Consider the following 20,225-nt stretch of genomic DNA (forward strand, 5'->3'; position numbering starts at 1 on the left):
TTCAGTAATGGCAATGGTGTCTTGGAATTATCATAATTTATTTTCAAAGAGTGATATTTATTGGTAATTTGGTAATGTATGAGACTTGAGGGGGACTGTTTCTTATTCAACCTGGTACACCATCGCTGGTTAAGGGCATTTCTGACATTTCAGGTGCTCCACCGTGGCATTTCTGACTGTTTCTTATTCCTTCCCTCCCTCCCCAGTTGTCTTCTCCATGAAGAAGAGAAGCAGAAAAACTAGACACAACAAAGAAACCGGCAATTCAAGCAAGCATAAAAAAAAAGCAAGCAAACCTTCTCTCTCCTCTCTCTCTCTCTCTCTCTCTCTCTCTCTCTCTCTCTCTCTCTCTCTCTCAAGCAACACTGAAGGTCTGAAACCAAAGGAAGCAAGCAATGCCTGTGAAATGTTCCATTTCGTCACTCCAGGTTCGATTGTCTTCGAACTATTGCGTTTCATTTCCGAAAACTGAAAACTTGAATATAAAATATTAAATTCTGCATTTTTCGGGTTCGAAACCAGCAGTGAAAGAACACGTTTGGCTTTAGAGTAGCTCTGTTAACTGTAGGCATTTCGTTCTCTGCTGCTCCTGAGTGAGAGTGACGACCAGTTTTAGGGCTGTTATTTTTTATCAATTAGTGAATTATTCAAATTAAAATTCGCAATTTTAAGGGCTTTTCGGGTGTTGGAGGAGGAAATTGGTATGTATGTTTGATTGATGAATGATTTATTATTCGAATTACTGGCCACTGTGATTGTTTACTTGGAAAATGTCTTAGTATTACTCTGCTAACAAGTAACTGTGACTGTTTCTTAAGGGAAGATAATGAGCGGAAAACTCCGCTGCCCATTTCTTGGGGTTTCACTACACAGCTCTTTAAATGGTAGAAACAATGGAAATTTCATTTGTTGGGGCAGAGGGCGTACGGGAAAAAGGGCTGCTCGCAGGTGTGTATGTGAAAAGCAGAACTTTTGGATTACTCAAGCGATTAAGGTTTCACATTTTTGGGGAAAAAATGTGGAATTATTAAGGAGAACCTTCGAGCTAAAAAATGGGATGAAGGTGCAATGTGTTAAAGAGCCCTTTTCTCGAATCAAGGCTCTGACGTGGTCTTTGTCTCCTCTGTTGGAAGAGGGGTTGCTTTTAATTAGGTGCTCTGTATTTTTGGCCACCATATCCGGTGTATGCTTATTGGTATGGTATGGGCAATTAAAAGCCAAGGGTTTTATTGAAGCCAAGCTTTTGCCTTCTGTTTGTTCAGTACTCAGTGAATATATTCAGCGTGAAGTTGTTTTTAGTAAGGTTCGGAGGTTATCACCTTTGAGCGTCACACTGGAGTCTTGTTCAATTGGGCCTCATAATGAGGAATTTTCTTGTGGTGAGGTCCCATCTATGAAACTTCGGCTTCGTCCTTTTGCAAGTCTGAGGAGGGGAAGGATTGTGGTTGATGCAGTTTTGTTGCATCCAACGGTCTTGGTTGCACAGAAGAAGGATTATTCTTGGTTAGGGATACCCTCAAATGAAGGTGGTCTGCAGAGGCACTTATCTAACGAAGAGGGAATTGATCATCGAACCAAAATCCGAAAGCTTGCTAGAGAAGCAGCAGCTGCTTGCTGGGAAAGAGAAAGAGATGAAGCGGCAAAAAAAGCTGCAGAGATGGGTTACATTGTTACTGACAAGGGTTCTAGTCCTGCAAATGTAAATGACTCGAAGGAAGGTGATAGCCATTCAGTAGATTTAACAAGTTCTGAGTCATTTCCGTGCATGGATGAAAAGATGCACTGGAGGGATGATTGCATGGACACAGGTGTTGATTATGAAATAAAGCATGCAGATTTGGACAAATCGTTGGGTGTCAAAATTCCTGGGTCAGGGCTTAAATTTTGGTCCAGAGTGATAAAGGGGCCTAAAAAGCACAAATTTAAAAGGAAGGGTTATGGGAGTGATATCTCTACATCCGGTATTACTGCCAAAAGAAGAATTCTCGGGTACAGTGCAGCAAGGGCACTTGCATATTTTCAGGATCTATTTCATCGGAAATCTGAGCCTTCACAGTCATCTGGGGGTTATGATGTGATGAACCTTGACACCTATTTGTTGAACAATGTGGCTGATACTAATGCTGACGCTTCTATCACAAGTACGGGTGAAAAAACTGTAAGTGACGACAACCACAATGGAAAACATTACGGAGATTCAGCAGACCATCCTCTTAAAGAAAATGAGAACGTCAACAGTCATTTAAGTAGTTCTAATTTCATAGAAGATCTACTTCCTATGACTTTAGATAGGTCTACTGGAGATGGGACATCCAGTAAAACTTTCCCATCCACTGAAAATGTTGCAGGAGCTAATACCAAAAGAGGTAACGTAAAAGAGGATTTTGGAGTTGATGATGTAAATAAGCATACTGATGATGAGATATCAGAGGGGCAAAGTGGTCAGATGTCGCAGAATTCAAATTTTGCCACATACGATCAAGTTCCTATCTGGCCCCTAAGCCTGAAATTAGGCTTGTCCTCCTTTTCTAGATATGCAGCAGAGCCATTAGCCTTTCTCTCTGGACCCATTCAAAAGCTGATGTCTATGGGCCCCAGAGTTGGAGATATTGTTGCAGAACTTGTTGACGGGGTAGGTGTTGTGCAGTCTGAAGGTTTTGAGAAGATGCTTCCAGTTACACTAGATTCTGTTCATTTCAAAGGAGGAACATTGATGCTACTTGCATATGGCGACAGGGAACCTCGGTAGAGCCACTTCTGTTATATATTTTCTCGTTTTACTCTTTATAATAAGTAAAAACATAATTCTTTTGCTGGCTCTTGTCATAAAAATGATTTACTTATGTGGCGGAGCTGGCAGCCCTTTTAACTGTTGTGCTCAGTTTTACATAGAAAAACTTCTTCTTGTTGTGATTTTGATGTACTGGATAGAGGTCTAACTATACTAATTAGGATCATTCATCTTTTAGGATATATTTTAAGATGTTTCCTTGTGGAAAATATATATTCTGTGTTTAATGATAATGCATCATCTTATGCAAGAAAAGTTTATGACAAGATAAATTTTGCATTAAGCTGAGCATTTACGATTTTTGTATACAATGTTTATAGAGAGATGGAGAATGTCGATGGACATGTGAAGTTTCAAAATCTCTATGGTCGGGCTCACGTTCAAGTTAGTGGAAACTGTAAGATGTGGAGATCTGATAACATATCTGAAGATGGTGGCTGGTTGTCTACAGATGTTTTTCTTGACATTGTTGAACAGAAATGGCATGCCAACTTAAAAGTTGCCAACTTTTTTGTTCCGGTAAGGGAGACACTACAAAATAAAATGACACTTAATTGAGATTATCAACACCTTTGTGTTTCCAATCTGAGGTTACAAAGTTGGTTCACGTGCCTTGTGTGCTGGTTGTCTTTTCTTCTGCAGCTTTTTGAAAGGATCTTAGAAATTCCAATAATTTGGTCCAAAGGAAGAGCCACTGGTGAGGTGCTTCTCGAACTCCAATGTATACTCTATATTTTTTCTATTATAAAATTTTATGGTGGCACATCTCCAGTTTGTGCCCTGAATGGGTTATACTGTTTCTGTTTCTGAAGTAATTACATGAATTCGTTCTTTGTGGCAATTTCTGCTTGTTGATTATTCCTATTTTTTAATGTTATATAAAATTGTGTGTATCTGAAATCTCAAGATGTCACTTTTCAACTGTATTTTCTCTTTTGACATTACGTTGGAGAAAAAAAAAGGTTCATTGTTATTATATTTTGTTTGTTTTAAGATATATATGTACTTTCACTTTTTCAGGTTCACTTGTGCATGTCAAATGGAGAAACATTTCCAAATCTTCATGGACAGCTTGATGCGACAGGGTTGGCTTTTCAAACAATTGATGCGCCATCATCATTTTCTGTATGTCTCGGTTATACGTTTTTGTTTTATTTTTTAAACCTTTATGGATACAGTATGCTTGTTTGCGTGGATGTTCCTTCCCCCTTCAAATAGACTTGGTAGGTTGCCTAGAAAAGGAACTACTTCCGGTTTCAATATATCACGACAAACTGAATCTGTCCAGACTCCAAATACTTTCGGCTTAATGGAGTGTGTTGTGATGCATTTTGCACGATCTGCCAGGGCATTGGTCTTTTATAATAATACTTGTCGTCTTGCATGTTACTGTTTCTAACAGCACATTATGCAAAACATGATAACTTTATGGTTCCCTGATCATGCAACAGGTTTATGGTTGAAACCATCCCTCATGTTTATTGTCTGTCATGTTGTCCTTGAAATCTGAAAAGTTGTTCTTGTTCTGTGCCCTGCGTCTCTTTTATGCAGGATGTTTCAGCAAGCTTATGTTTCCGTGGCCAAAGAATATTCTTACACAATGCAAGTGGCTGGTTTGGTCATATTCCCTTGGAAGCTTCTGGAGATTTTGGCATTCATCCTGAGGAAGGAGAGTTTCATCTTATGTGTCAGGTATGTTCTTGGAGATGCTTCTGGAAAAGTTTAATAACAGGCAATTAATTTGAGCTTGAACTGGCAACACGAAATGTCTTATTGAGTTCCTTTTTGTTTTATTAACAATACTGCATCCAGGTAGTAATCTTTTCATACAAACTTTCTATCTCCAGGTTTCTTGCGTGGAAGTAAATTCCTTGATGAAAACTTTCAAAATGAAACCTCTCTTGTTTCCGGTATGTGTGTGTTCTGTATGTTGCATCTGATTGTCTGTTCGCATGTATCTGTCTTTTTATTCTTTCCTGTGTTATAAAATGGAAATACTAAGCTGCAGTGTAGATGCAAGCTTCTCCCTGGTCCCACCATGTGTAGACAGTAGAACCTATGATTTCTCCTTTAGAAGGGAAGGTCCAAACATAGACAGAAGTGCTACACTCTGGCAGGGATATAAAGCTGGCCCTTTCCTTTGAACCTATATCAACACATTATCTATCTTAGAGTTCCTGCTCGCATATGATAATCATGGCTTGCAAAACATTTATTGAAAATAGCACAACAGCCTTAACAGAACTTCTGGCTGATTATAGTTAAATGAAATAGAATTCTTTTAAAAGCCTCGGTATGAGTCTCATACATTGGCCAATACAATGGCATCCTCAAACGTTTGAAGCGCTGATTTTTGGCTACTAACTTGATACAAATCATATTAACTACATCTTATAATCTTATATGCTTATATATATTTTTTTTCCTTCACTTTTAAGTTCCATTTTAATTTTTTATGAATTCTGTCGAATACTTTTATTAGCCATTTGTACATGTCATTCCCTACTATTATTTTTCCCAAAATCATGTAATAATGTTGAGTGCATTAGTTTCTTGCCTAGTTTCCACAAGAAAGAATGCAGTGATAATATGTAAGGTGATATACGTCATATTTACATATCTCTTTGACTTTACCCCCCATGTAGCTGGCTGGTTCAGTGACTGCTGTGTTTAACTGTCAAGGTCCACTGGATGCACCTATATTTGTGGGAAGTGGAATGGTCTCTAGAAGGATATCTCATCCAGTTACTGATTTTCCTCCGTCCTCTGCATCTGAAGCAGTTTTGAAAAGTAAGGAAGCTGGTGCAGTAGCAGCATTTGATCGTGTACCATTTTCCTGCTTATCGGTCAATTTCACTTATAACACTGATAGCTGTGTAAGTTTTTGACGAGCAACTAAATGTGTATGTCCAATTGTGTGATGATTCTTCATCTCATGCCGCTGCATCTATGTTCTTGTAAGCTTATTCTGTATTTTGATTTTCTATAGGTTGCTGATTTGTATGGAATAAGAGCTGGCCTTGTAGATGGTGGTGAAATTCGAGGGGCAGGGAATGTTTGGATTTGCCCAGAGGTATACACTTATGTTTTTGTTTAAAATTGTGGCCAAGCTTTGTAGAATCATATTACTGAGTCGTTAAACTAGCAAGCTAGTTCCCCTCTCTTTCTCTCCACGGTGATTATTTGGTAACTTGAGCATACTCATTATGTGTCTATTTCTAGAAGATATTTTAAGCTATCTTCAACTTTATAGCTACTTTAGCTTTCATGTTGGGTATAAATCTTTGTGATGATGTGGCACTCTGACATTTCTATTTTGAAATTTAACTCTGTGATGTTATACTCAGGGTGAGGTTGATGATACATCAATGGATGTGAATTTCTCTGGAAGTTTGTGTTTTGATAAAATTCTGGATCGATATGTACCTGGGTACCTTCAACTAATGCCACTCAAGTTAGGGGCTTTAAATGGGGAGACAAAACTTTCTGGTTCGCTGTTGAGACCGTAAGATTTCTGTGTCTACCCTCTTAACTGTTGATCACGAACTATTGATGTTGCTTATTTGCTCCATCTGCCTTTTGTTACGGTTGCTCATCAGAATATACATGCTGTTGATGATAATCTGCATTTAGAGTCAATTTCTTCAGGTTCACTAAGATGTTTTCCAATTTTTTGCTTTGTTTTCTTAATGTAGGAGGTGTGACATTAAATGGACAGCTCCAAAAGCTGAAGGGTCCTTTAGTGATGCTCGAGGAGATATAATAATCTCACATGATTCCATTACTGTTAATTCTTCATCTGCTGCTTTTGATTTGTCTTCGAAAGTTCAAACATCTTACACTGACGAAGTATGCTTGCACAGAAGTGATGGTTATGCAAAGAGTGCAATGCCATTTGTTGTTGAGGGAATTGACTTGGATTTGCGTATGCATAATTTTGAGTTTTTTAACTGGGTATCTCCTTATCCTTTCGATTCTCCAAAACCTATGCATTTGAAAGCAACAGGCAAGATCAAGTTTCAAGGCAAGGTGTTAAAGCCTTGTAGTGTTAATAATGGACAAGATTTTGGTCTAGAGAGAAATAATTTACCTGTGGAGATGACAGATAAAGAAAAGACAGAGAGCCTTGTTGGAGAGGTTTCGATTTCGGGTCTTAGATTGAATCAGTTGATGTTGGCGCCTCAGTTGGCTGGATCATTGAGTTTGTCACCTGAGTATGTCAAGGTAATGCAAAGAATCTTTATGCCTTGCACATTTGGTTTTTCTTGGAATCGAGCTGAAGATATTAAGCTGGTCTTGTCGTCAATGTTGCTAATATAACCTTTGAAATTAACATGTTGACTCGTATATTTTATGGTTTTGGATTCCTGACATTTTGCATTGTAGAGCTGGTACTAAGCTTTATAATTGTATTCCATCTTATCATGGAAGCTCTTGGTAACTTGAGCAAAAAATACATGTCTGCGCGTATTTTTATTATTAAATTGCATGCTCAAGATTTAGAGAGCAAATTTCTCAAGTTTGAAATTGATTATATTGCATTTGGCATTCCCATGCCTAAGTCGAGTATTTGGACACGTTTCTGCTGCATATTTTTGTGTTCGTATGCTCTGGGCAATGGAATTTTGATAAATGATTCAGCTAGGGATTTTTTTACTAATGCTGTTGTTAGTGAGACCTATCACCTATGTCATTAGATATGGGTAAAAGAAGAGTTTGACTTAATCAACTATATTGATGGCCTATTATATTTTATTCTTCTTTCTTATAATTCCTTCTGAAATATGAGATCTTTCTGGCAGTTGGATGCCACTGGTAGGCCAGATGAAAGTCTTGTAGTGGAGTTTGTTGGGCCCTTGAAGCCTAATAGTGAGGATAATTCTCAAAGCGGGAAGTTGGTATCTTTTTTACTTCAAAAGGGGCAACTAAAAGCAAACATCTGCTTCCAGCCATTTCATTCTGCTAACTTGGAGGTACCTGTATTTCTGCAGAATATTCTTTGTTTTTCCTATGTAAGTCCTTTTTAGTTGAGCTTATTAGCAACAAATTGTCTACTGACTCTTCTTTTTTATTGTCTTTGCATTTGTTATAGATACGCCAGTTACCACTGGATGAGTTGGAGTTGGCATCACTCCGTGGAACAATACAGAAGGCAAGCTAGCAAGCATTCTAGATTTAAATGTTTTCGAATCCCCATTTCTTCTCCTTACTCATAATGAGTGCACATTCGATCATTATGAGATGGCTGTCAATCTAAAAAATAAAAGGAAATCAGACCTTACTTCTTTTGTTGCAAGGCCAATTTTTTTCTATAAGATATTTGGGACGTTCTAAGGTCAATTTAACCATCTAGTTTACCACAGTATCTTTAATCATCGGTTCAAGGAAATTCTCAGATGTAAAAGAGAAAAAGTAGGTAAAATAAACCCTGAAATGACTTAAACCAATCCAGAGCTTTTCTCGTATCTATAATCTTTTTTTCCTTAGGTATTCTGCATTATAATGCCAATTATTTTCTCTTTTTCTTTTTAATCCATTCTATCTACATGTTCATTTTAACTAGGTTGTGGTGTTGAATGAAATCATAATTTTTTTCAATTCTTGATGAAAAATCCTAATTTAGTTGAAGCTTCATAAATTGATTATTCTGTGGAAGTTGTTTCTACTCGGTTGCTTTTCAATTCTGAAATGTTTAGCTGGTTATTTGGTTTCAGGCAGAAATTCAACTTAATCTTCAGAAACGGAGAGGTCATGGGCTGCTATCTATACTTCGGCCGAAATTCAGTGGAGTGCTAGGTGAAGCCCTTGATGTCGCTGCTAGATGGAGTGGAGATGTTGTGAGTACTCCAGGCTTTTGTACTTTTCATCTGTCATTGTGGATTCATTGCCATGAGATTTTTTTTTGAGAAGATTGTCTTCCCTCCAATCACATGTTTTCTGTTGTAACCTTGACTTCTGCTATTCTTATGATTTGTCTTCTTTTTGTCACAATGTTTACTGGTTTTATGCCAGCCACACTGGTTGCTGATTTCATGCCACGGTCATGATGCATACTTTTCCGCTTGATGGTTATCGTGTCTTCCTTTAGCTCAGTTGAGCTGTTCTTGATTCTCTTGCAGCCTTTGCTTTAGTAAATATCCCAGAAATAATCCACATATCAACTAACACCAGGAGCTTCAAGCTTCTTGTTTTAATGATCTAGTTTAGATTTACAATAATGAAAGATGCACTACTATATGGAGCTTTTCCAAAGTCTTTTGAAGTGAATTGGTAAAATACCGTGACAAAACAATATAATTTCTCTTCACTTATTTTTAAGATTTGATGTGATGTTACTTTCTTATTCACAACTAAATTTTTTGTATGACATGTCTTACTTTGGTACCTGTTAATAAATTATACAGATCACTATTGAGAAAACAGTCCTGGAGCAAAGCAATAGCCATTATGAGCTTCAGGGTGAATATGTGTTGCCAGGCTCGCGAGACTGCAACCCTGTTGGAAAGGAAAAGGGTGGCTTCTTGGAAAGGGCAATGGCTGGGCATCTAGGAAGTGTCATATCTTCTGTGGGGAGGTGGAGAATGAGAATGGAAGTTCCTAGAGCTGAGGTTGCTGAGATGCTTCCCCTAGCTGGACTCATTTCTCGAAGTACAGATCCTGCTGTTCATTCTAGGTCAAAGGTTGTATTCCATTAAAATAATTTGGAAATAAGTACATAGAGTAATTAACGTCCTTCCAATCTAGCCAAAAACATCAACTGAAAAGTAATTTAATGAAAAACTCATTTTCGATATGTTTGTGTGAAATTTGCATGCAGGATCTCTTTATTCAGAGTTTGCAGTCAGTGGGATTATATACTGAAAGTATTAAAGAGCTACTGGAGGTACTTTTTGGATGAAACACCATATGTTCATTTCTTTCTTGAAGCTGTAGTACTTGATGCTGGTGCACAACTTTGGGATTTGATTCCTTTTTATGATTTTCTCTTCTGTTTTTTGTAATGAGATAAGCGAGGGGCATTATGTATTTTTGACTGTTGGTCATCCATTATTTCAGGTTATACAGGGACATTATGCTTCATCAAATGAAGTTGTTGAAGAAGACTATAATCTTCCAGGTTTAACTGAGCTTAGAGGTAGCTGGCATGGCTGTCTTGATGCAAGTGGTGGTGGCAATGGGGATACCATGGTATTATATTTTCATTTCCTGCACGGGTTCAAATTCTCAACTTGCAAATTGTAAAGATGTATAACCCTATTTGGACAATTGGATGTTGGAACACAATTAGTAGTAAACAAAATGAGGTCTTCTTGAGCACTTGCATAACAAATTGATGACCACTTGAACCTTGCTTCTTGATAATCTTAGATCTATCTACAGTTGAACAAACTACCTTCCCATGAGATAATAAGCATAATTTTTTCCTTATTTGTGGTGGTCCAACTCAGGAAATATTGGAGTAAACTTGAAATACTTAGCTTCCATGGTTACTCTTTGGTTCTTGGCATGTAGGCTTTGTCCTCTAGTAATTGGTTTTATCATTGTATTGTTTTGTCAGGCAGAATTTGATTTTCATGGGGAGGATTGGGAGTGGGGTACATACAAAACTCAGCGAGTTCTGGCAGTTGGTGCATACAGCAATGATGATGGTTTGCGCCTGGAAAAGATGTTTATTCAGAAGGATAATGCTACAATTCATGCAGATGGGACTTTGTTAGGGCCCAAAACGAATCTTCACTTTGCTGTTCTGAATTTTCCTGTTAGTCTAGTTCCTACAGTGATTCAGGTGATTGAATCTTCTGCTACTGATGTGGTTCAATCTTTACGGAAATTTTTAGCACCAATTAGAGGTATATTGCACATGGAAGGCGATCTCAGAGGGAATCTTGCAAAACCAGAATGCGACGTGCAAGTAAGGCTCCTGGATGGTGCGATTGGGGGCATTGATCTTGAACGAGCTGAAGTTGTTGCTTCTCTAACCTCAACCAGTCGTTTTCTGTTCAATGCAAAATTTGAACCAATCATCCGAATTGGGCATGTTCACATCCAAGGAAGTGTTCCTGTTAATTTTGTTCAGAATAACATGTCAGAGGAAGAAGATTCAGAAAAAGATAAAGGTCGAGCAAGTTTGGAAGGTCGGGTGAAGGAAAGAGGTAGGGGATCTGTAGATGATGTCAGTGAAAAGAAACTTTCAAGAGAGCGAAATGAAGAAGGTTGGAATACTCGATTAGCAGAAGGCCTCAAAGGTTTAAACTGGAACCTACTAGATGTAGGGGAAGTCAGAATAGATGTTGATATTGAAGATGGGGGCATGATGCTGTTAACTGCCCTATCTCCTTATGCTAAATGGCTTCAGGGCGACGCTGTCGTCATGCTTCAGGTGGGTCAAGTGAATATGGAGTTTTTGCATGTCTTTGATTCGTTAAACTGTGTTTCTTTCTTAAAATTTCTCAGTTATGTTTCAGTTTAAGGCTTAAAATTTTCTGCGGATTTTATATAAATAGGTAAGAGGCACAGTTGAACAACCAGTACTGGATGGATATGCATCATTCCACAAGGCATCAATTTCCTCACCAGTTCTCTGGAAACCACTGTCAAACTTCAGTGGCATAGTTCATGTGAAATCGAATAGGTTTTGCATCACTTCATTGGAGGGTAGGGTAAGCAGAAGGGGAAAACTGTTCGTAAAAGGAAACCTGCCCCTTAGAACCAGTGAGGCATACCTTGGAGATAAAATCGACTTGAAATGTGAAGTTCTGGAAGTACGGGCAAAGTATATTCTTAGGTACATATTATAATTTCTAATAAATGAAAGCATAAGTTCATTGGCATCATGAAACTAGGTTAACTTTTGGATTCATATTCTTGTTTCTTGTACAAATCCAAAAAATGTAGAACAATAAAGTAAGAAAAACTGAAGAAAAAAGAAATGAGATAACCTTTCTCTGAAAGAGATGTCTTTCCCTTCTATGGGATGTTTTCTTAGTAGTCTTACCTGCATATTCCTTTTATTTGCCTCCCAAAGAAAACTAATGTATTGAGTAAGATTGCAGTGCCCAGGTTGACACTCAGATGCAGATAACTGGTTCTATATTGCAACCAAACATCTCTGGAAATATTAAATTGAGCCATGGTGAAGCATATCTACCACATGATAAGGGTAGTGGGGCGGCTTCTAATGGATTGGCATCAAATGAGTCTAGGCTTCTGGGTACTGGTGTCGATCGGGCAGTTGCCTCGAGGTATGTTTCACGGTTTTTCAGTTCACAACCTGCTGCTTCGAGGACAAAATTCTCTCAACCCTCAGGTAAGACATCACTGCCTCTTTAGTTTCATTCATTGTGTGACCTTACGACCATGATACTCTAAATCATACCAAATATTTCATGTATGTACAGTTGGTAAAGTTGATGTCTGAAAATTTCAAATTCTGCTGGATCTAACCTTCTATTTTCTGGATTAGCAGTTGAACCAGGTGAAAAGGAGACGGAGCAAGTGAACATTAAACCGAACGTAGATATTCAGCTTACTGATTTAAAGCTTGCTCTAGGACCAGAGTTGAGAGTAGTTTATCCTCCAATTCTCAATTTCGCAGTTAGTGGAGAGCTTGATTTAAATGGCCCAGCTCATCCCAAATTGATACAACCTAGAGGCGTCTTAACTTTTGAGAATGGTGATGTAAATCTATTGGCAACTCAGGTGAGTCAGTTTATTTCTTATATTCTTGTAGTACACAGTAAATTTCTTCTCGTGGGAAGGTCAAGCTTATCCATAACTCATGGTTCCTCTGTTTTTCGGCTTATTCTTTCTCCGTCTCATGAACTTCCCAAAATTGCAGGTGAGGCTCAAAAAAGAGCATCTAAATATTGCGAAATTTGAGCCCGGAATTGGACTAGATCCTATGCTAGATTTAGTTCTGGTAGGTTCTGAGTGGCAATTCAGGATTCAAAGTCGAGCCAGCAACTGGCAGGACAAACTGGTGGTGACCTCAACTAGCTCTGTGGAACAGGATGCCCTCTCACCTACTGAGGTGCTATTTTTAAATGTTGGCGGGAGTCAATTTTCAGTTACTAGACTTATAGGCACTTTCATCTGATCCATTTTTTTTCCATATGCATAGGCTGCTGGAGTCTTCGAAAGTCAATTGGCGGCGTCCATCTTGGAAAACAATGGGCAGCTTGCGTTCCAAAAGCTTGCAACTACAACACTGGAAAAACTAATGCCGAGAATAGAAGGGCAAGGAGAGTTTGGGCAGGCAAGGTGGACGCTAGTGTATGCACCGCAGATCCCTAGTTTGCTTTCTGTTGATCCTACGATGGATCCTCTCAAATCCATAGCCAGCAATATTTCATTTTGTACAGAAGTTGAAGTCCAATTCGGGAAACGTCTTCAGGTAAAACTCTTCAACCCGCTTTTAATTCTTTTACTTCACAAATTGGATGAACACCTTACATAGGGCTTTCATTGATGTGAAACATAGAAACTTTACAGATATTGTTAACATCTCATTTTCCTTCACTTTACATTTATGATCATTTAAGAGTATTCGTTTCTTTTTCCCTCAGGCCTCGATTGTTAGGCAAATGAAGGACTCAGAGATGGCAACGCAATGGACCTTGACCTACCGTCTTACCAGCCGCCTGCGGGTTCTCCTGCAGTCTGCTCCGTCAAATCGCCTCCTTTTCGAATATTCTGCCACATCTCTGGATTAGTCTGCTACCCTTTTTTTCTTCCTTTTGATGTATCATTATTCTTTGCTCAAAATTGAATGAGCTCCTTTGTAAGTTGTACGCCGTCACTATGTAAATAGTTCAATATTTTATCAATGAAAGAAAATCACCAGTCCTAAGTTTCCAACACTCTATATGTTGTGACTTCCATTGTATCGTGACCCTTTTGGAAATGCTTATCTAGAAAGCACCTTTGCTTATAAGTGCTTTTGTTAGCAGCATGTTGAAATTTTTTTACAAGAATGCCACAACTTCTGGAATAGCACTTTTTATTTACAGGCTTGATGGATTGCCCTAATGATTAGTCAACTGCGTCCCAGGTTCAAACCCTCAACCTCAAGTACCAACGATTGTTACGAAACAAGATTGTACTAAGATTTAGTTAGGGGCCGCGCGAACGCAGGCCCCCGCTGTCACAAATTTTGACATTGGTTCTCCCGCTTGAGGAGACCATAGAGTGGCACCCCTCCTCTTTGTGCAATGGAGGTCACCAACCCTAGGCCATGGGGCTTCTAGATCCCCCATCGACCCTGTCCAGGTAAGTATGTTTCAACTCCCTCCGCCACCGTTTTTATACCCAATATTCTCACCCCCTCTCTTTGCTCTTAGCCGATGTGGGATTTGTCGAAACACGGAAACAACAGAATCAATCAAAATATGAATAAAATGCAACCAATTGTTACATACAAAATTTGTCATCTATTCTTACTCATCGTTTACCAAAAGAGAAACATAACGGAGTTTAAAGCCAAAATTTCGACAGGAATAGAGTAATTTTGTTCAAAATTCTTCAGTTTTGCGCAAGTGGGACGGCAAGAACAAATGAACTTGTCACCAGAATCTCCATGGATCCTTGTATGGAGGAACATAGTTTTCTGTGGGAGGGAGAAGGTGAAATGAAGCTACTGTTTTTTGCAAGATTGGCCCCACCTGCATCACATATAATGTACATAAATACTAAGCTGGAAGCATCAACAAAATTCAACTGAGAGAGAGAGAGAGAGAGAGAGAGAGAGAGAGAGAGAGGAGATTTACTATGTTCCATTGCTTATTGAGGGTTGAAGCATTTATAGAGTAAAAGTAACCTGCAATCGAGTTTTCACAGTATTCAAAAAGAGGTTCTAGAGTGTAATATTAACCCATTAAGCACATAGCAAACGCATTTTCTAGTCGAAACACACATAAGTAGCTTCCTACCATCTCGTTCAGTTGTTGAAGCCACATAGTGTCTGTAATTGGTAGATTCATCAGCCTGCACGATTTGCAACTGTTGTAAGAATCAGGAAGAAACCAGAACAGTATATCAAATATTTCTTAACTGAAAACTGATGTTATAAAGAATGCTTACAGTTTTTGTGGGTGCCTTGCGAACAAGGTACTCATAGTACCAGTATGGCCGACCATCAATCTGTGGAAATAACAATGAGCCAAGCTTCATATGCATACACATATTACATTGTTACCAAGTAGATTTTAGAATGATGGCTTCAGCCACGTAAAACCAAATAGGGGGCGGCAATCTTACTTCACCAGAGTGTGCATCGAGAACTTGACTCTCAGCCTGGCGCTGAGTTGAGGTGACACGCTGCAGAAAACTGTAGCCTGTGAGTTCAAATAAGCATCATCCAGTCCAACCACAATACTCAAAAGCAGAACAATATTCTCTCAAACGTCGATTAGGTACATTTGAGTGCTCCATCCCATCCAACCACAATACTCTTTTTTACAGACTGCACTCAAGAAAATTGAAGGTAAATCGGTTTAACAGATGTTTACTAATTAGCCTTAAAACCAAATTACCAATGCGGACTTGTCTGCCAAAACAGAATCAGCAACGTCTTTTGCAGTCCATGTACTCTTGTCTTGTGATTTTATAATCTTTGAATTCGGGGGACCTATCTGAATCAAAGGAAATAAATTATAAACGTTTGCAAAGTAACGAAAGGGATTTTGCACTTAACAACCAGTGATCTTATCAGGAGTTACCGAAATAGAAATGATGAGATTATCAACAATGTCAACGCGCTCAGAAACAATGCGCAGGCGTGCATCAGCTGCGTAATATATAAAACAGTGTCCAGTGAGAACGTATAAGATCGTCTTTCATGACCATTACCAAAATACAGGTACAGATATATGGTAACCCAGAAAATATAAAAGAAGATGTAAAACTTCATCACTCTACTTATGAAGCTGAACTTACGAGATAATGGTGCGGCTGATGAATAACGCTCTGGCTTTCTCGATTCCACCCTTGAAACAGATGAAAAAAGAGTCAGGTTCCTACAAATTATATGCCCACGACCGATCCGAAGAATTCAACTAGTTTGCTTTTGTGCTGAGGAAAAAGAAAATTCACACCAGAAAACTAATATCAGCATTTCATTTGAAGGGGAAAAATGCATACCACTTGAAAAGGGCCTTCTTGGATGGCAACTCCATTGGGTACAGATAAGAATATGAATTTATTTCATCGACAAATGGAGCCATTTTCAAATCTTCCTCTGCAAGGGACCCTGCAACATTTGATTTTATGAGCATAAGTGCTTCCTACAAATACAACACTTCTAGTTCTAGAAAAAGAGGTTTATGAGCAGAAGTGCTTCCCACAAAAGCAGTTCCCAAAGCAAAAAACCAACCCATGCATTTTCAGTAACTGTAAAATCAAGTGACCAAAACACCAAATTGTGAATTGAGAAAGTTCACCTGGAGATGGTAAGACTAGTAAAACTGGAGCAGAAAACCCAAACATGAGCAACTCTCTTCTGCCAACCCCATTTGCCAAACTGGGTTTTGAGTTGGCACTTGAACTTACTTGCCATTTTTTCTGCTGCTTCACAACTCTACCTTGCTCTCTAAAGTACCAATAAAAATAAGAATTTAGGAAGATAATTAAACAAAAAATACATAGAATATAAATATATATAAAAAATAAATTCATAGATATTACAGAAAGTACCTGAGAAGGAGATTGGAAGGAAGAAGATGGTTGGATGTGAAGAGGGAGTGGGAAGGAGAGAGAACCACCATTGTATTTGTTGCTCTCTTCCTTCTTTTGCTTTGCTTTGAGTTCTCTCTCTCTTGCCTCTTTCTTCTGTTGCCTCATCCACTCAATTGTCCCAACTCCCAACAAATGTTGAAAATCCAGTTTCTTTTAACTGGTGTGTGCTTGTAATACAGAGGGTATTTTGGTCTCATTACCCACTGCCCAATCACACTCTGCCACGTAGTGGTGCTTATCCATGAAATCAAATGCAATGTAATTTTTTTAAACTGACAACGTGTTATTATCAATACACTTATGTTATAACATTCATACTCCGTAATCCGAAATACTATAAAACAAAAACTATTCAAGAAACACTAATTTTTGTTGTCATACTTCCAATTTGAAAAGAAAGAAAACATCTTTAAAAAACACTTCTATTCATACTCATTTTTATTGGAGACGTTTTAACTAGGAGCATGTTGAAATTTTAAACAAATCCAAAAAATCTTTAAACTTTTACCTGTCAAAGATCTTTAAAAACGCTTTTAATAGTATAACATGCATCAGTAGCAACAACATCACGTAAAAATGTAATGGTAAATTTTTTTTCCAACAGAAAAGAGTTAACCGTGTTTGCAAACAGGGTTCCAAAAAGTTTATAGTAAATCCAGTAAAACGTCCGTGTCAATGTCATGCAAAGTGAATAGTCTTTATATTATTCTGGGCTTCCCTTTCCAAAACACACCAAAATATAGAAAGAGAATTCCCCAAAATTTTGTTCCGCTTTTACTCTCTCTCTCTCTCTCTCTCTCATTTCGTCCTCACAGCGATCTTGGAAATTAGGGTTTCAGGGACTCCGGGCGTTTCATTTGCTTCTCTGGAATTTGAAGATCGCCTCGCACTCGGTGAGCTTATGCCACTGATTCATGCTGTTGATATTTTTATTGATCTTTATCGTAATTCGGTTTCAAAATTACGGTGATTCGTGTTTCGGAATTGCTTTTTTCGTGATGTGATTCGAGTTGATGGTCTGAAGCTTTTGCAATTTTGTTGATCTGTATGTGTTTTTGTGTATGAACATGGAGGTGTTCTTGCTGGACTAGGGAGGAAGGTTTAGGTGATTGAGGAAAGTGAGATTTAATGCTTAATTGCTTGAATTTTGATGAGAAAACTAGTAATCGGATGTGGATTTTGATTAAAGTGAATCTTGTCTGCAGGTTATTTGCTTAAATCGTATATTTTTTTTTGTTTGAGGAAATTGGATATTTGGATGTAAATTGAGCATTGGATAGTGATCTGATATTGTATTAAGCCGATCTTCGTGTGTCTACTAACTTTGACTGGCTCTGTTTGTAAAGGATTATGGATTTGGTAATTTGTTTTCTTTAGTTGTTTCAATTAGTAATTGTTGTGATTAAACACACACAGAGTGTTCGTTTTTGCAATATCTTTCCTCAAGAGATTCCTTTCGTCATGTAATAAAGATCAAAGATATGATATGGGATCGATCCCACCCTCCTAATGCTAAATATTTTGCTAGTAACACTCTCACCGCTAACTGAAAGTTCTTGGTACAACAGTTAATTTGTGCTTTGAGTAACTCCACAATAATGAACCAGGATACTTGTGGAACCCCCGTCTTTTTTTAAATATTGGCTTAATTTTGGCATGGAAGCTTAGCATTTTTGTTTCTTCAATGATTATATTCTTAATGTTGTCTGATAATATCAGGTTTTCCGGTTCTTTTAGAGTAGCAGATTTTTATGATTTAAGACCATGAAGCCAGGACTTTCTTCTTTGAATCCCTACGCAGCAGCATACATTCCAATCTCCAAGAGGGAGACAGATGATAGAACTTTTGTGACAACGAAAGATTCTAGCCGCAGCAATGAGTCAGTCTGGTTTGGGAACCCTCAAAATTTTACCCAGAATCAACACCATAGCAAAGCTTATCTTCAATCTGATGCCCCAGATGATAGAACTTTTGTGACAACGAAAGATTCTAGCCACAGCAACGAGTCAGTCTGGTTTGGGAACCCTCAAAATTTTACCCAGAATCAACACCATAGCAAAGCTTATCTTCAATCTGATGCCCCAGGGACTGCAACACTCCAGAGTCCAAAGTCTTATGCTGTAAAGAGCTACCCTGCCCATGGCTCTTATGGTTCATCGTCGCAGAATGTGAATAAAGTGTCAGAAAATGAAGACTTTGATATGGATATGGAATTTCTCGGACTGTCATTTCCTGGTATATCTGATCAGTCCCTTAGTGATGTTTATTTGGCGAATAGGGGTGACCTGGATGCCACCATTGACATGCTGAACCAACTTGAGGTGACTTTCATTTTTTTTGTTTAATGTTGGTGTTGTTAAATATTCTTCGTTTTGGAAAATATCATACATTATCCTCTGCCATCAGTCCACTACTTTAATGTTTGTTGTGCATTAGGTAAATACTCAAATACTGCTGCTCACAATTCAATAACAGTTGAATATTTAGCGTACCTGTTTATTTAGAGCACTTCAGGTTGTGGGGTTGTATCATTTATAACAGGTCAAAACTGGAAAGTCTTTATCCAATTTGAAGCACAATTGTGCATGTGCTGTGAGTTTGTGACCCACCTCGTGTCACCTTTCTTCAAGGAAGAAGAATAATCCTCCTTTCCTTCAACATATTTCTCTTTTGCAAGTTTGCAAGTTTTTTGTACTTTGCATGCTTTGGCATGGTTGAATAGTGCAAATAGTGTGTGATTCATTTGGCTTATAATTACAGTAATGTGTTTTGTATATCTGCTGTATTTCTTTGACGTGGTAGAAGTCCTTTTCTACTGTAAGTGTTTGGTTCTTTGCAATATGTCTTATATGTGTGGAAAGTGTATTCCTGAGCGAAGAATCGTCTTGTTTCATTGATATGATGGAATATTGGACTGGTAATGATTGGCTACTAAAGTATTATTTGCTTATTGATTCTTGTTATTCATTGATATCGTCTTGTTTCCAGCCAATCAATGCCCATTCTTTTATTTGCTTACTACGGTATTTGCTTAAGACACGTATAGAGTGCACCGAACCTTTTGTTTGGTTGCAAGTCCAGCAAAGTTTTATTCTGAACTTGATGAACTTAGAACATCCTGGAATATCCATCTCTGGGTGTTTGTTACCTTTAACATTAACAACATATTGGAATTCGGTTTTTCTGTCTATGATTATCAGCACTGAAATAAACTCTGCCGCCTGAATTAGATGTTTTATTATTTACCTTTATCAGCATTTCGTTCAACTTTGGCACTCATCCCAAAAATCTCTGTTTCTTACTACAGTTGTGTGTAGTCGAGTCTTCTGAAAGTCTTCCAGACACTTTGGACATCGGAGATGTTTCTGAATCTGGGTTGGCAGGCAATAGTGCATGGAAGCTGAAGAACGTAGCAGGTGAAGCCAGCGGTTCACCCAAATCGTAGCTCCCAAGCTCGTCTTCAGTTTTATTTTGTGGAAAACAAAGAAATGTGAGATGTTTTACCCTTTTGACATGTTTGGTTTTATGATTACAAGAAGTATACAAATAGAGGATCGTCTCATGGGGGAGGCGGAGGCACACATAGTTTGACGATACATGGTTGTATAGTTGTTAGATGTTTGTGTTCTTATCTCTCATGTTTTTAGACACCTTCAAGATTTATGAGCCAAAACGCTCACACTGCAATTTTCATGCAACTCG

The 20,225-nt window shown here is 38.2% G+C and overlaps 3 protein-coding genes and 1 non-coding gene across 5 annotated transcripts; 2 read left to right on the forward strand and 2 right to left on the reverse strand.

Annotated features, from left to right (window-relative positions):
• Positions 1-826: 826 nt before the first annotated feature.
• Positions 827-12,887, forward strand: LOC137732661 (protein TIC236, chloroplastic-like). Its single transcript, XM_068471984.1, has 21 exons — positions 827-2,745; positions 3,112-3,310; positions 3,434-3,493; positions 3,812-3,916; positions 4,343-4,483; positions 4,639-4,701; positions 5,437-5,667; positions 5,781-5,864; positions 6,139-6,296; positions 6,487-7,015; positions 7,594-7,764; positions 7,884-7,943; positions 8,506-8,628; positions 9,196-9,471; positions 9,609-9,674; positions 9,848-9,979; positions 10,350-11,171; positions 11,296-11,576; positions 11,845-12,098; positions 12,258-12,490; positions 12,630-12,887. The coding sequence occupies exons 1-21, from the start codon at positions 827-829 to the stop codon at positions 12,885-12,887; spliced, it is 6,165 nt and encodes a 2,054-aa protein (XP_068328085.1).
• Positions 12,888-13,904: 1,017 nt separating this feature from the next.
• On the reverse strand, positions 13,905-14,067 carry LOC137720496 (U1 spliceosomal RNA). Its single transcript, XR_011066528.1, has one exon. It is a non-coding gene; the product is annotated as a U1 spliceosomal RNA (small nuclear RNA).
• Positions 14,068-14,164: 97 nt separating this feature from the next.
• On the reverse strand, positions 14,165-16,635 carry LOC137747751 (psbP domain-containing protein 5, chloroplastic). Of its 2 annotated transcripts, none has more exons than XM_068487911.1 (11): positions 16,481-16,635; positions 16,228-16,376; positions 15,929-16,037; positions 15,725-15,774; positions 15,508-15,575; positions 15,322-15,420; positions 15,047-15,106; positions 14,870-14,929; positions 14,719-14,773; positions 14,557-14,606; positions 14,165-14,451 (listed from the first exon to the last, which is right to left on the reverse strand). In XM_068487911.1, exons 1-11 carry the CDS (start codon positions 16,549-16,551, stop codon positions 14,353-14,355), a joined length of 870 nt encoding a protein of 289 aa, XP_068344012.1. In that variant the 5' UTR covers positions 16,552-16,635; the 3' UTR covers positions 14,165-14,352. The 2 variants fall into 2 exon arrangements, with proteins under 2 accessions (XP_068344012.1, XP_068344006.1); XM_068487905.1 differs by having other exon boundaries at positions 14,870-14,953.
• A 642-nt stretch (positions 16,636-17,277) lies between these two features.
• On the forward strand, positions 17,278-20,221 carry LOC137740038 (polyadenylate-binding protein-interacting protein 6-like). The gene is made up of 3 exons (XM_068479828.1): positions 17,278-17,415; positions 18,260-18,844; positions 19,831-20,221. Exons 2-3 carry the CDS (start codon positions 18,287-18,289, stop codon positions 19,966-19,968), a joined length of 696 nt encoding a protein of 231 aa, XP_068335929.1. The 5' UTR covers positions 17,278-17,415; positions 18,260-18,286; the 3' UTR covers positions 19,969-20,221.
• The last annotated feature ends 4 nt before the right edge of the window (positions 20,222-20,225 follow it).

This window comes from Pyrus communis, chromosome 1 (genome assembly GCF_963583255.1).
Source record: "Pyrus communis chromosome 1, drPyrComm1.1, whole genome shotgun sequence".
Lineage (NCBI taxonomy): Eukaryota > Viridiplantae > Streptophyta > Magnoliopsida > Rosales > Rosaceae > Pyrus > Pyrus communis.